Genomic DNA, 15,900 nt, shown 5'->3' with positions numbered 1-15,900 from the left:
TGGCTCCTATAGTGTAAGAAACCTGTAAAATAAAAAGAAGCTCCCTCACCCTCCTTTTGTCTGCGCACTCGAAGGTTGGTTGTTGTGGGAGCGTCCATTTTGCCCGGGGGATGGGGACACCGTGTGATGCCACCTGTGCCATTGACTAGCTCATGGTCTGCCATGAAACCGGCATGTGTCTCGAGGATATGTGTTAATATCAGCTCCAGCACCCGTGCCCAAAAAGGCTCGGCTGAGACCTTACACATTCAAAACTTTGAACGGTATGAGGAGGGGGGTTCAGGATTGAAGGTAATTGCCTATAACTTTGTTATTGCGTCTAAAAGATCACAATAATCAATTCTCTCATGCAGGGCAACTCCAGGAAACTGTACAAATTAACTGTGGCCTCTGTTGGTTTTTAATCATTTTGAATAGCTCTGACTAATTTTGTCTATTTTTTTCTACACAAAACCATGTACTGTATTTTTATTTCAAATGTGTGTACAGCTGTTAGTCTCAATGATACTGCAGAATAGCCTTTTAATGGTACAGTTCATTAGGGAACTGGTTCAGAGGGTTTTTCTAAGTGTAGAGGTTAAATTGTATTACAGTTATTTGTGATGTAAAATGGAAAAAATGGAAAGGAAATAGGAAACATAAAAAAGGAAATAAGAACAATAACAATGCTTGTTTAAGAGGGAAGTGTTTGTTTGCAGTGATTGTTGCTTCTGTATTTCAGTGCAAATGAACTTGGCCATTTGTGATGTCATTCTTATTGTGATGTCATGCACTCTTTAAGTTCCATGCAGGAAGGTCCTTTATGAATCCATAATACAGTACTGTAAACTGAAGAGATGTCAAACCCAGAAAATAGTCACTATATTTTCATACATCTAAAATACATGATGTTCACAAGAAAATATATCAGTTTTTTCCACTTTCATACATATATGCTGTTGTATACATATTTCATGTATGGATAAAATGGCGATATAAAGAAAACAACAGTTTCATTTTTGGAGTTTATTTAACCACCCTTGACTCCTGCTCCTGTGCAGGATGAGGGTGTGACACGGGGTTGTTGTACTGCCAGGAACAGTAGAGATAAATTTCATATAAATTATTTATACAGCACCTTTCATGCAGTTTTGCAGTCTAAGTGCATACAAGTTGATCATGATGGTGGTGATGATAATGATGGTTTACTCCGTGGTGGTGGTGGTGATGTTGGTGATTTAACTGCATTCAAAAACATGCATTAATTTTATCAAATTAGACATTTTGTATAGATCCTGGCCCTACTCTCCATGTAAAACAGGTTAATACATGAAACATATTTTCCTTGCTTTTTTACAATTATTTTTCACAAGAGAATAGACAAACTTAACAGAAACTGACTCGTAATACCTCTTACAACACAAACAGCCTCAGTACATCTCGCACAAGAACGTAGGCTGCATTTTACAATGGCAAAGAACGGAGAGAAGAGGGAGTAGATTCATAGTCCATAGTGTGATATGTATTCCAGTTTACTTATTCATACTTCACTTGAAAGCTGTGCAGTTGTGGTAAACATTGTGTTTTAAGTAAGGGCAGGAAGGAGGGGGGATCATAAGAAGTAGGTAGAACCAAATCAAATGGTAGTTATGATAGTATTTAGTAGGCACACCTAGTTACTAGTGACCTTTGACAACTTGTGTGTCAGTAGTCTTTATGTTGGGTGGAACTTCAGAACTCTAGTGAATTATAGTATCACTCCTGTACTGGCAGCCACACAGACTGACAGACATGTGTGTGTGTGTGTGTGTGTGTGTGTGTGTGTGTGTGTGTACATAAGGACGTGCATTTGTTGAAAACACCACATGTTCCCCATCTGGTCAGATGCATTGTGGGAAAATGGGAACATTAGCATGACACATTCACAGGTTTGTCAGCATCTTGCTGCCAGTATTTCTGTCACAGAGTGAGTCTCTAAAATAGCCATATGCTATACATGAAATAACCATATGCAATACATGAAATAGCCATATGCTTTACAAAGGAGTAGTGAGTAAGTACAACAACAAAAAACACAAACCTCCGATGTCATCTTTGTCACTTTTTTTGACAATATTAATGACGTTTATGTGGCTTTAAACATTTTGTCCACTTGTCACCCCATCTGAGGCTAATATTTCCAATCATCTCACAAAATATCTCTAGAATTATAGTAACGTTTTTAAAAATATATCATAATGAGCAGGGAAATATATACAACTACTGAGACATTAATGTGCCAAATGATTTTTTTTTCTTTCTACCTTTCACTGGATATGTGTTGCTGGGATCACTGTCGGTCTTTGTGTGTAATCTTAGCCAAATTAGACAGTAAGCACACGTTGACACAAGGCTATCGAGAGCCCGTTGTGTTGTGTGTTGCAGTTTTCGGGAAAAATGTCATTAAAATGTTCAAGGGCTTTCATGTTTTAAATGTTTTAATAAAAAAAAATATTGAGGGAATTGACCAGTTGTTCTTGGGTATGTTCTTGTACTTCTTTGGTGATTGTGTTTATTCAACTTTCAGCTGCCCGTATGTGACTCCTGCTTTTGTGTAAGACGAGGGTGTATTGCATTGCTGTTTTATGAACAGGGACAGTGGCGATAAAGTTCATATAAACTTTATTTACACAGCACCTGTCATGCAGTTTTACAGCCCAAAGTGCATGGTGGTGGTGACAACACTGGTGGTTTTGCCGATGATGATGGTGACTGGAGGTGATTTGATTGCACTGGAAAAAAAATTAGCTCATACCTTTACTACATTACTGCACGTTTTGCATAGATCCGGGATTTGTTCTCCATGCGCAACAAATCTCGTAGCTATATCTAAAGCCAGACTGCAGAACTGCATCCTACTGCCAACCTGCAGGTCATGTCCTTTTAGGAATAATCCTGTTTGTGAGACAGATCTTTATCATTCACAGCCAGATTTGTACTACCTGTGGGGGCGGAAGGCGATCTGAGTTTCTGGCTACAATTCTTTCTTAAAGGATTTTGAAAGATAATTAAAACCATCTCACTAATTATCATGGCGGTAATAGTGCTGAATCCTATAGAATACATTATGTAGTCTGAATTTGGAGTAGCCTAATTAACCCGACCAGGAACTTATAAAAAAAACTTCATGAGAAGCATCCAGCAGAGTAATATTAATCTTTTTTTAAAACAATAAATTGACTTTTTCAAACATCATGTAAACCCACTGACTGAGAAGTAGTCTGGCCGATTAGATAGTGGAATATTCGTTCTTCCCAGAATGCGTATTTATAGCCTTACACAGCGCGGCTGTAGGCGAGTTTAAGAGTTCAAATTCAGACCAGTTCGCGACCTGATATTTTATGAGAATTGCGACTACTGCTCAAACGAAAAGAGCACTCATGGGGAGTCTCCTGGATCAAGTATGACCCTTGCTCTGTCGCGACCCAACTCCTGGGTCTGGAACACGGAGTCGGACAGCTTTGATGTCCCCCAAGGTGCGCTCTGCAGGTGCTCCAAATCCAGCGGGACACGTAACTGATCTCCCAGCCTTTCGTTTCCTGCTTGATAGGAAGTAATTATAAACACGCTGTTGACGTCATTGTTGGCTGCGAGAACACTGCCGCCTGCCACAGCTTCTGCCAGCTGCTGGTTGTACGTTCTGCTTTCTTTTTTCATCCATTCATCATTGCCCCATTGGGAACAACTCTACAGAGTCTCTCTCTCTCTCTCTCTCTCTGCTCAGATGTGGGGGCAAATGCAATTCCACTCACTATTCCCATTGCCATTTCTGCTCCCTCTACCCATTTGTCTCTCTGCTCTCATTCTTTCCCTCACTTTATAACTGAGGCTTCAGCATATCCATGCAGGAGAAGACGTACAGCTCTTTCACAGATACCAGGATCCATCTGTGCTCTTACCCCCAAAAATTCCCCCAGTCATCGACTTTGTTATAATTGGCCAAAATAAAGACCAAGGGCATACATGCAGTTACCGCACTGTAGCGTTGAGGACTAGGGAATTGGAAATGTGAATGGGGATGTAACAGCCATTTTATTCACAAATCCTAATTTGAATGTCCAGTGTCTCATGCCCATTGTATGAAATGTTCCAGTAGAGTAGGGGTTTTGATTCAGGGACCCCCACCCTTGCTTAAAGACATTCTGCACACCCCCAACATAAGTTTAAAAGAGCTTATTTAAAAAAAATTTTTTTAAGTTTTGTAAAAATCGCAGTCCCCGTTGGTGGTCGTGCGGGGGGCTTGTTTGAGACTGTAATCACAGACAGTTGGGACCCCCAAATTTTCTGAAACTGACTACAGAGATGCAAGGGGCCAGGCCTCTACAGCCCTAGCTCCTTGCATTTCTGTAGTCAGTTTCAGAAAATTTTGCACCTCTTCAAAATAAGAGGAGTTCTGATAGTGTTTGACCTGAAGAAGATGCTAGTTTTCACAAGCTTTTACTGTCCCCATGTGGACAAGGATGGAATGCGCAATTCAAATTAACAATACAGTACATTCAAAGCAGGAAATGCCAGTCATAGGAGGAGTGCCCACAGCAGTGATAACCAACCCTGTTCCTGGAAATCTGCCGTCCTGTAGGTTTTGCCTCTAAACCTAACAAAGCACACCTCATTCAACAGCAAGAGGTCCTGTTGAGCTGCTAATTATTTGAGTCAGGAGTGCTAAATTAGGGTTGAAATGGAAAACCTACAGGATGATACATCTCTAGGAACAGGATTGGTTACCACTGGCCAAGAGCTTTCCACCCTGATCCAATGGGAAGCTTTTTTCAAAGAATAAGTGTTTTAAGTCTGTTGATTGTGAACAATATATGCAAGCTACACCTCTCATGCACTGATTAATCTGGACTGCCACAAAAAATAATAATAATAAATAATAATAATAATAATAATAATAATGCCTTTTGTCCAACGTATACTGGGATAGGGTACAACTCCCGCTACTCTGACCAGGAATAAGTGGTTTAGAAAATGGCTGGAAATAATAATAATAATAATAATAATAATAATAATAATAATAATAATAACAATAACATTTAAATGACCGAACTGACTTTCCGTTTGAGATATACCGCGATTGTCAAGATATTACCACCAGAGGGCGCAAAACAGCAGAATAGCAAAACATGAGCACTATTTCAGAAAAATAAGCTTTTGCTTTAGTCTAGTACCTACTAGGCATATGAAAAATATGAAAAACCTGCGTGTTTAAAAAATAAAAAGTCGATACTTATTATTATTATTATTATTATTATTATTATTATTATTATTATTATTATTATTAATACCAATAATAAAATAAATAATAATATGCATACTGTACATATACATACACATATAGGTACATTTTTATTTTATTTTAAATAAGGTCAATAAACTTGTAAGTTCCATACTTCATTCCTAGGTTTGGCGGTCTGCTTAGCTTGAGGTCTTTATTTTTTTAAACCCTGAACCCAATTATGCAATACGTCAAGGAACATGCAAGACAGCAGGGTCTCAGTAACCTTTGGGGCTGGGTAGCATGCACGATCCTCTGGAAGAGTAAGAACAGTAGGCCCTATTCATGAATCACAGTACACATAAAACTTGACTCACGCTTCAGCATGGCCAACTATACCCTGAGGTGGCAAATAAATGCGCTGCCAATGTATGGGGGAGGTGCAATTCCAGTTTTAAAGATTCTTTGAGTTCAGTGAGCAGCTTCTTTTTTTTTTCTTCTTCTTTAAACAAATTTCTATTACACTGACTGCCCTAGGGACTGCAAATTATGTAAGGGGCCAGTGTCTTGGACTGAGCCAGAGTCAGAACTCTGAATGTGGAGAAATGATCAGAGGATTATTCCCAAGCAGCGCCATGATTCAGACTGTGAAATAGAAATAATTGACACAAATAAAAATGATTTGATCCAATTTTGTTTTTCTGTTCATTTCCATCAAGTTCAGTACAGCTTTTTTCCCCCTTAGGAAAGTGAGTTAGTGTAGACCCTAAGCCACACATGACACACAGCCACAAATGTTCCTTGTTAGCTACTGTCCATAAAGTGAAGCAAAGGTTCTGATGGACAGGGAATAGGTGGTATGCATTCACAGCAAAAAGATTAAAATGTATATCAATTGTATATCATAACGAAAAGCATTCCTAAAATAGATGAGTCTCTGAAAATAGATACAATAAAATTGCTGTGCATTTTAATCTTTTTGCCGTGCATGTGTACTTATGTATCACTTTTGTCAACTCCTGCTGATGGACACACCAATTAAAATGGGTGCACAAAATTTTAATATTTGGTCATCCTGAGACATCCCATACTTGACATTTTTAACCCTCTATTTGGGCCTCTCAAAGATATTTTCAAAAACATAAAAATAACATTTCATTTTAAACATTTCTGGCCATTCAAGAAGTACTTTTTAAACTGAAAACATTCATCATGAAGCTTCATTCAAGACACTTTTATTTTGAGCTAGCCACATGTTAAACGTGAGTGCTCTGAGACTACACGGCAGGCCAAAACCTCCCTTACAAACACCTACATAACTAATATGCCACATACTCACAATGTTTTTACAGTGTTGTAGCAACATTGTCACATTGTTACAACAGCACTGAAGAAATGTTTAGTCATTAGCTAGACAGGGCCCCATGACCCATTGCCCTTTAAAGAAGCTACTGTATGTCAAATACTGACAGGTTGACTTTGTCATCTTCAAGAACACAGTGCAAAAATGACAAGAACATAATGAGACCAGTTATTCAATCACAGGGACACTACGTCAGGAAAAAGTTCTTTTTTTTTTGTCTTTTTCCACTGCACTGTGTCAGTTTGAGACAGCTAGAGGAAGTCAGAATCTGGTAACCACACATGGAGAATGCTAGAACAAACCAGAAACCAGAATCGAAAAATTTTAATCAATAATGTATGGTTCAAACACACATGGTCAGGACATACGCACCTGTTTTTTTTTTTTTTTCCTTCTGTTGCCTTGGATACCTGTTACCCCTGCTCATCTTTGAATGCTGATGGAAACCACTTGCTTCTCTCTTTATTCTCTGCATGCCAAACCTCATCAGGCCATTTTTACCATGGATAAATTTGAAATTTGAACAAAAAGTGGCACTGCCCTGAAGAATCTAACCTTTTTGTTGCTTACAATTGAGAGAGTTGTAAATGGCCTCATGATCAGGGTTGCCAGTTGGTGTAAATAGAAAGCCCTACACTTCCGCAAAGTGTGTGAGACAGTGTTCAGTACTGTGATCCCGGGGATCTCAACACAATACTCTCCCCAAGAGCAAATCAATTGTTCTTGGTTTGACACTACCAATGTCTGCTGAAGGATGATTTACTAGTTTAAGCCACATCATATAATAGCTATGCATGTCCAGTACAGCAAATATCACAAATTCACATCCTTAAACTTTGATTCAGTCAGACTAACTCATTCTTTATATTTAGTATAATATGCTACATGGCAAACTGCTGAAAGGGATAGTTCACTTTCTGGTTTTTTAATGTTCCAGTTTCCATGTATGTTGCGTATGTTTTTGATTGGTCCATTAACAAAGGATATTTCAGATAGTTGCAGTGTGCAGCTACCTGCCATCTTTACGATGGCTGGTATTGGGGGTGTTTGGGGGTTTGAGGTCTAAAACAAAAAATACACTTCAAGTAACCCCGAAGCAGCTTGACCAGCTGTGCTATGCTTACAGGATTGCCCTGTGTGCACATTACTGGGTTATTATTCAAAAAATGACATTTTTTTCCAGTTGGAACTATTTGCTATTGTGCAGGCGAACTTAAACCTCTGTGTTCAAATAAAGAAGCACTGGCAGAATACAAAAATAGATATTTATGTGCATAATTGTGAATTAACGCTATTAATGGGTTCTTATGTACAGCCTATAGAAACACAGCAATGCAGTACAGGCTGATTTGAAGTGTGCTGAAGTGTACCCTTTTTTTGAAGACTACAAACTCCCAAATGTCCTATTACTAGCTATGATGTTGTCTGGAAGTTCTGTAAAATCTAAAATATACTTCAATGCATGCAAAACTGTCTGGGCTACCCGAAAACATACACAACATACTTTGAAAGTGAAATTATATTTTTTAACAACCCAGAAAGCTTCAAAGATGCAGCAACTTGTAAGGCTTCAAACTTGCAATTGTGTTCAAAAGTTAAAGAAAAAGGTATGAAAGAACTTGTTTGCAACAACCTTAATTGAGCAAGAAAATGGCTGTAACAAAAACCATCAAACACAGGAGGGTTCCAGGGCTGAGTTTGAGGACGCCAGCTGTTATCCACCAAGATGATAATGAAATGCCTCTCATGGTGTGAAGTGGCTGCAAATTATCAGACAGGAAAAGAGATCCTTCTAAGGGTAAGTCTTTGCCTATCACCTACAAAAGACTTGCTGCTTCAAAACAACATGACCAGAAACGTTCGTTTTGAATGGTTTCAAGGAGAAAATATATGAGGTGTGTGGCATGTTAGAGAGAAAGGGTTCCAAAATGTTCTTGTGCAGGTAGAAGTTAGCCATGATCACTAGCCCATGGTCAGTTTGGCTTCTTTCATTCTGTTGGGTTGCATGCTGAGTACTTTTTTGAGCACAGTTTCACTACAAGACCCCCCAGACAACTACTCAGAATTAAACAGTTAATGTTTGACAGTTATTCAATGCCCATAATGTAGGCTCGTGGAAGCATGTTTAAATCATAGCATCATGAAGCTATAAATGACATGAAGCCATTTTGTGAAATATAAATATAGCCTGTGTATGAGGGAATCTGCCGAGCAAATAAATAATAACATCATGGATAAAGTTTTCAGCCAGAAACGCTTTAAACTTTATTTAATTTTGTATTAAACCCCTGACTGTTATAATGATAACAAGTACACAAACATGCAGTTACAGAACAAAACCGAGCAATAGGTGAAGTCACCAATCCTTAGCTGGATCAATAAATTTCAAACTAACCCATTATCATTTCAATTCATTTCAACTTTATTCAATACTCATCTTAAAAAGAGGTCCATAGAAGGTATCGTGATGCCCTGCGCCCAAATACTTCAAGGAACGCATTTCCTTCGAAACAAATTATTTTGCAAAAGTATGCACTGTATTCCGAAAGGTCAAAAGCTTCTTGTCCTTTTGAACGTAGCCTACACAAGGAAAATAGCTGTTCGCTGGGGGGAGGGTAGTCCTGAAACAGCTGGCTTGTTTTAAAACGCTGGTATATAGAGGTACAGACGTACGAGACCGCACAGCGCTGCAAAACACACATCCATTGAAAAGGAGAAAGGAGGTGAAGGAGAGGCGGCGACAAATCAGATCTTACCTTGGATGTGGCTTGGAACCGAAGTTTTTACAGTTGCATACTTTTTCAGCAGGGGAAGAACAATCACCGTTTTGTGCTGCCTGCGAAACTTGAAAGAAAGAAAAAACAAACATATTTACCGAATACTACCAGTCAGCAAAACTTAGTGGTCGCGGCAAGCAAGAAGAGGAATTGAGTTTTTCGAAGAAGGCAAGCACAAGGAAAGGTAAGTTTAGCCATGCAGAATCTAACAGTGCACTCGTGTACTCTACATCATTCAGCCATTTTGCTAGATTCGGGTGAAAAGTTTCTTCTTAAGTTTACAGTATGTGAACTTTAGAACTAGCCTATACATATTTTGTGTGTTCATTTGTAATCCACGGTGGTAAAATACGTAGCCTAAATATTGATGCGATGTTCATCAACAGCAACACTACCACTAGGCTACTGTCACCGCTATCACTGATAATAATAATAATAATAATAATAATAATAATAATAATAACAACAACAACAACAATAACAAGAAGAACAACAACAGTGATGTGTACATTGATGTGTACTTTAGCGTGGACTAAATAATTAATAATAGTAGCGATGTCATTGTAGTTTCCCAGTAGCATCGTTTTTGGGTGTAGCTATATAAAGTTAAAGTCCCGAAGTAGAGCTGTAACGTTTTTCATAATGAAAATTGTCCTTTTCACTTCCAGAAAGGAAGAAACGCCCTCCGCAACTCCGCCACACTTGTGTATATCCCGATCTGCATATGTGGGAGGAAGGAATCCAGGTGATGGGCTTACCTGGCTTCGGAATTAAATGTTAATAGAGGCGGACGTGGTGGCGGCGAGGGAGACGGAGGAAGCCGACTTTTGGTTTTGTTTTTGGTGGCGAGACTTTTCTGAAGATGTCCCTTTGGGTGATATTACCTGTCAGTCTGCCAGTCTTTACGATCACTGGAATATGGGTCGTGTAAGTATAACTTGTGTTTTAGTTCATTTTTATTTTGTTAAACTCTCCTGGCTTCAGTATTGTTTGATGTTTTGTCTGTTTGGCGACATGTGCAGACCCACGAACATGTGGATTAGGCTATTGGACATCGGTGTTTTGTGGCAAAAAGGATTCTCAGGCGCGCGAGGCAACCATGTGCAGGACCAGAATACTTCAACGTCTGTCTGTGAAGGCTACAGTAACCAATACGTTACATGACAAAATTATGTTTGCTTTATATTTATAAAGAATTTCTGAAAATATACAGGGCCACAGATACATACAGGAAGCTGGCCCCAAGTGCATGTGCTGTTCTGAGAAGTGATGGACAGCACACCGCGAAATCTCCAGTGTTAATTAAACTCTTACAGTGTTAATTCAACTCTTAACAAATCACATTTGGTCCCAATGTCCAGAGTGTTGAATCTGTTAAGAGTTGAATTAACACTGGATATTTTACGATGCACTGTAAATATGTCAGTTGCTGAACTGATAAGCTCTTACTGAGACTGAGAATTTTGGAGCATGCTGAGATGAGCATTTGATTTGGAACTGAAAATGACAAAGTAATTTTGGCTAATTTCTGTTTTGTCTGGGTCTCATGTGTGTCCTAAACTGCCACTCCTGGTTGTAATATGAATTATCTTTTACATGTAGGCTAAATGGAGGGTAAATTCAGAGGAAGTCTAGAAAGGGTAAAGTGATCTTTCATGTAATGCTTTAAAATTATTTTTTGTTAGAGGAATGGAGTGATTTCATCAAAATGTAATAATGTATAATCAGTTTGGGGGGGGGGGGGGGGCTTTCTAATTGTACTGGTAACAGTTAGCTGTGGTGGGATTATGTATTACGTACTTTAGTACAAAAGCACGCTCATGTATTTTTAACAAGTTTATGTCCCTTTTTTCCCTGAGAGAATGTAATGCCTGTCACCCTTTTAACCCACCTAGGGTGATTATGTAAGAGGAACGTGTGTTGTCCGGGGGTGGGGGTGGGGGGTCTCCTGGTTTTCCTGAGCACCGCTTTGCGTGTTAGGGCGAGAGCACTGCCCTGCCTCTTTTGGCTGGAAAAAGAGGCCCAGTTCCTGAAAACGGTCCTGTCTACGTAGGGCTTGGGTGGGGGTGGGGGGGGGGGTGGAGCAGGTGAGGGTGAGGGAGGGGAGGACTTGTGTGAGCGCTGCCTGCGAGGAGGGGGGGGAGAGAGAGAGAGAGAGAGGGAGAGAGAGAGGGAGAGAGAGAGAGAGGGAGAGAGAAAGAGGTCTTTACTGATGGACAGGCAGAGACGAGGCACCTCTCTGTGATCACTGCCACGCAGGAATGCGGGCCTCTGGGGGCGGGGCGAGGGGTACGCCCCGTAGAGGTGCGTTAGATGGGAGACCGGCCAGTCAGGGGAGCGAACGCTGGCACCTTAACACTCCCCTCATCCACCTCCTCCCTCGGGGCCGAGCGCAGGCAGCCCCCTCTCCACGGGTCGGCCCTGGGGCCCCTTCTCCAAAACAGTACCTCTACATTCGAGGCACTCGTCACTAAAACAGCACCGAATATCCTACAGGAGCTGCATGTAGTTAGTTCCCCTCTTCTTAACCCGTGTTATTTCACCTGCCTTCAGTGGCATTTCAATGGAGATCTGGAGCCAGAAAGAGCCAGCACTGTACAATTTGCCCTGCGACCTCTAACCTTTGCCTGCCGAGGACCAATTATTCCCTGTCTGCAGGTGTGGTTTCCAGCTTCAGGGGTTTGTCTGCCACAAATTTACTGGAAGAAAACACAGCACGTAACCACGTGGTTCAAGTTAAACAAAAAACAGTGCACAATGCTAAACAGGTGCATTCCTCCTGTTTCTAAACCACCCTTGGGCAAACTTATTTATATATAAATATAACTTATAATTTATATGCTCTATTTGACAAATAGCGCCGGTTCCAGATCAAGCGGTCAGGGGCCCTCAGGTTAATGCCTGTTTGCTTAACGGTAATGCGATGCCCGGCATCGTAGAGCGGTGGGGCAGAAACAGCGACGACCCTGCGTGACAAATGTTTATTCTAACAGAAGTCCGTGTTTATGCAAGAACAGGATACAGCAGGGGTTCTCCTGCCGGGGTTGATTCATGAAACATCTTGGTTTACATTCAGTGGGGACAGGTAAAGAAGTTGAGGCCATTTTGTTCCTTTTTGTCAAACACTGGGAACGGTGGCCTTTACCAGACCTTCTGTCATTACATCAGAGCTTTGAAAGAGACATGTAGTTTCTGTCGTTTAGCTCATGGAATTGTAATGGAGCTGGGCTTCAGTTTGCTACAATGTTTTAAGAAGCGCAACTGGGTCTCATTTTGAAGTGGGGAATGGATATGGAAAAATTCACTGTAAAATTCAACCAAGTTAATGAATTCAAGACTTTTCAGGATAACAGCTTCCTTGTGTTTTCTGGGGGCGGAGTTTATGTCCTGGGTATGTACATATTTTTCCTGGATATTTTTAGCTGTGTTCTAACTATAGCTAGCTGTGCTTGGTGTTTCATTTGTGCTGCTGGGTCTCTTTCCTCCCTCCCACTCAGTCCCTCTCTCTCCCACTTCTCTGACCCTCCCCAACTTTTTCTAAACCTCTCTGACCTTCTTTCCCATCTTTCTCTTCTTCTGTCTACAGCCATACGCTCTCCTCCCTCTACCCTGCCTCTCTCTTTCTCTGTCATCCCTCCCTTCCTTCCTTTGAAAAACTCTCTCTCCCCCCCTCTCCCTGTCTCCTCCCCCCTCTCTCTCTCTGTCATTAAAGAGTGAGCAGTAAAAGTAGTGAGTGCCAGTCATGCTGGTTACTGGGAGAAGGCCAGGAATGTCTCTGTCACACAGTGTCTCTCTGGGGCTCCGCTGGCTCCACTGTAGCCATAATGAGAGGCTTGTCATCTCTGTGGCTAGACCTGTCCTTGGCCACCTTTCACTGCCGGACCGCCACGCACCCGTGATTATAGGTTTGTTTGTGTACGTAACGCTTATGGCAGGAGAACAGCTGAAGACTTCCGACTGCCCTGCTGTAAATTCCAGCTAAAACCATGCCGGAAATGCGTAGAAATGTAGCTATTGTACCAGCCTGGTCGAGCTGGCTTTAGCTGGTAGACAGTCTTTGTAAAACTGATGAACCAGCTAGGTCAAGCTGACTTGTGATGGGCCAGCTTAGGTGAGCTGAAGGACCAGCTTAGTTAATTTGGTTCATGATGGACCAGCTGGTTTTCTGGCTGGCCTGTTAGAGTTTGCAACCAGCTTGCTGAAGCTCATGAGTGGAGGTGCTCTATTTGGTAAATTCATAAAAAGTTCATCTCTAATTTGAAGGATGTAGATTTCGGTTCATTCTCTCAGTTGATTACAAGTGTAAAGTAGATGTAGTGGTCACAGCACAAAATGCATATGGTGATTACATCAAAAGAATACAACGTTATACACTGTATGACCATAAGTGGATAACCCTTGGTCTGGGGCTTTTTCATGGTTTGGGCTAGGCCCCTTAGTTCCGGTGAAGGCAATCACAATCACATCCTAGACGATTATGCAGGCACATTCTAGATGATTCTGTGCTTCCGCAACAGTTTGGGGAAGACCCTTTCCTGTTTCAGCATGACAATGCCTCCGGGCACACAGTGAGGTCCATATAGGAATGGTTTTGTTTACGAGAACGGTGTGAAAGAACTTGACTGGCCAGCACAGAGCCCTGACCTTAACCACATCCAAAAGCTTTGGGATCAATTGGAAAGCCAACTGCCCAAGCCGCACGAATGATCTTCTGGCAGAATGGAAACAAATCCCTGCAGCATTGCTCCAACACCTAGTATGAAGCCTTCCCATAAGAGTGGAGGTTGTTATAGCAGCAATGGGTGGACCAACTCCATATTAATGCCCAGAATTTTGGATGAGATGTTGGATGTCAGGTGTCTACATACTTTTGCCCATGTTGTGTAGATCTGGTTATGCTATGAACAGTTTTGAGTCCAATTGCTTGTAAAGACACAAACATTAATTTTATAGCTTAGAATGTCATTTGGGTTGAATGAATCACATTTTAATGACTTTTCTTAGTTTTGGAATTAATCACATAATGAGCTGCATGTTGTAGCCTATATATTTAGCCAGAGGTCTGTGTCTGCAGGGTTGTTTAAAGAAAAACTACTACTTAGCTCTGGAATTTGAAAGCTTAAGAGTACATTTTCTATAAATAAATGTGGCGGTGTAATTGTCTTGACTGTTATTGAGATGTAATGTACTTGCTGAAGGTACTTGACCTTGACGCCAGTTGTTCCACCTAGCTCTAGCAGGTTACCAGCTGCCAGCTGTTGTCACAAACCCAAACCCAACTTTAGCTGGTTACTAGCTTCCAACTGTAGCTGAACACCAGCCATCAGCTTATCTAACAACCAGCTGTTTCACAAACCTAGCTTTAGCTGATCACCAGCTACCAATCACCAGCTACCATGTTTCACAAACCTAGCTCTAGCTGATCACCAGCTACCAATCACCAGCTACCATGTTTCACAAACCTAGCTCTAGCTGATCACCAGCTACCAATCACCAGCTACCATGTTTCACAAACCTAGCTCTAGCTGATCACCAGCTGCCAGCTGCCTTGTTACACAAACCTCTTTCGGGCTGCAGTGTAGTATAATGGGTAAAGAACTGGTCTTTTCACAGGTTCGATTAGTGGGTGGGACAATGCCATTGTACTTACATTACATTGCTTCAGTAAAGTGTATATCCAGCTGTATAAATGGATGAATGTAAATGCTATGTAAAAAGTTCTGTAAGTTGCTCTGGATGAAAGTGTCTGCTAAATGCCTATGATGTACAAACCTAGCTCTAGCTGGTCACCAGCTATCATCTCCATCTAACAGCTACCATGTTTCACAGATGTAGGCCTAGTTCTAGTTGATCACTTGCGACTAGCTCCAGCTGGTCACTAGCTAACTACCAGCATAAGCTGTTTTCTCCAGCAGGGTATTCTGCTTTCTGGTAAAGTTCTAGTCCTTGTTTTTCGATATATGATGACAAAATGCATTAATTTTAGTCTGAATCTTGGTCTCGGTGCGCTTTGATATTGAATGTTCAGAGGTTCTTTCAGACAGCTGCTAGGTTGGTTATTTTATAAACGTTTGGGCACCTGACATTTCAGTTCTAGGATGGAGGATTGGCATTGTCTAGTTGCGGTGAATGGGGATAAGGCCTTGTGTGAGAGGGGCACGCAGAGGATCTTGCTGTTCTCCTGGAGTAAAAAAAAAGGAGGGAGGGGTGGGGGGGTTGCTCACAAATTCATGCAGTAACTGCATATTCCGTCCTCTGCCAAAAAAGACCACATCAAACAGCTTAGCATTTTAGAGGGTTTCAAGGGACGCTAATTACACTCCCTTGGGAGAAAATGCACGCACCTACAGGATCACAGAATACTTCAGACAGTTCTACGGTACCTGGAAAAGCCAGGTGTGTGTATGAATGCATGTGAGAACTTTAGTTGTGCTTTACCCTAGACGCTAAGGTTTTTTTTAGTCCGTCTGACCTGTAATGCGTAATGAGTCTGTTTTTCAGACTCGGTTCCTAATGAAAAAAAA

The 15,900-nt window shown here is 41.1% G+C and overlaps 1 protein-coding gene across 1 annotated transcript in view; it reads left to right on the top strand.

Moving 5' to 3' along the window:
• The first annotated feature begins 9,166 nt into the window (after window positions 1-9,166).
• LOC135247476 (transmembrane protein 150A-like) overlaps window positions 9,167-15,900 on the top strand; it is a 40,107-nt gene continuing 33,373 nt past the window's right edge. The window contains exons 1-2 of the mRNA XM_064320965.1: window positions 9,167-9,560; window positions 10,045-10,303. Of these exons, the coding sequence (XP_064177035.1) occupies window positions 10,239-10,303 (65 nt within the window). The 5' untranslated portion in view covers window positions 9,167-9,560; window positions 10,045-10,238. The remainder of the gene's footprint in view (window positions 9,561-10,044; window positions 10,304-15,900) is intronic.

This window comes from Anguilla rostrata, chromosome 2 (genome assembly GCF_018555375.3).
Source record: "Anguilla rostrata isolate EN2019 chromosome 2, ASM1855537v3, whole genome shotgun sequence".
Taxonomy (NCBI): domain Eukaryota; kingdom Metazoa; phylum Chordata; class Actinopteri; order Anguilliformes; family Anguillidae; genus Anguilla; species Anguilla rostrata.
Note: the sequence above shows the minus strand (reverse complement) of the source record. Positions and strands in the feature narration are given on the sequence as shown.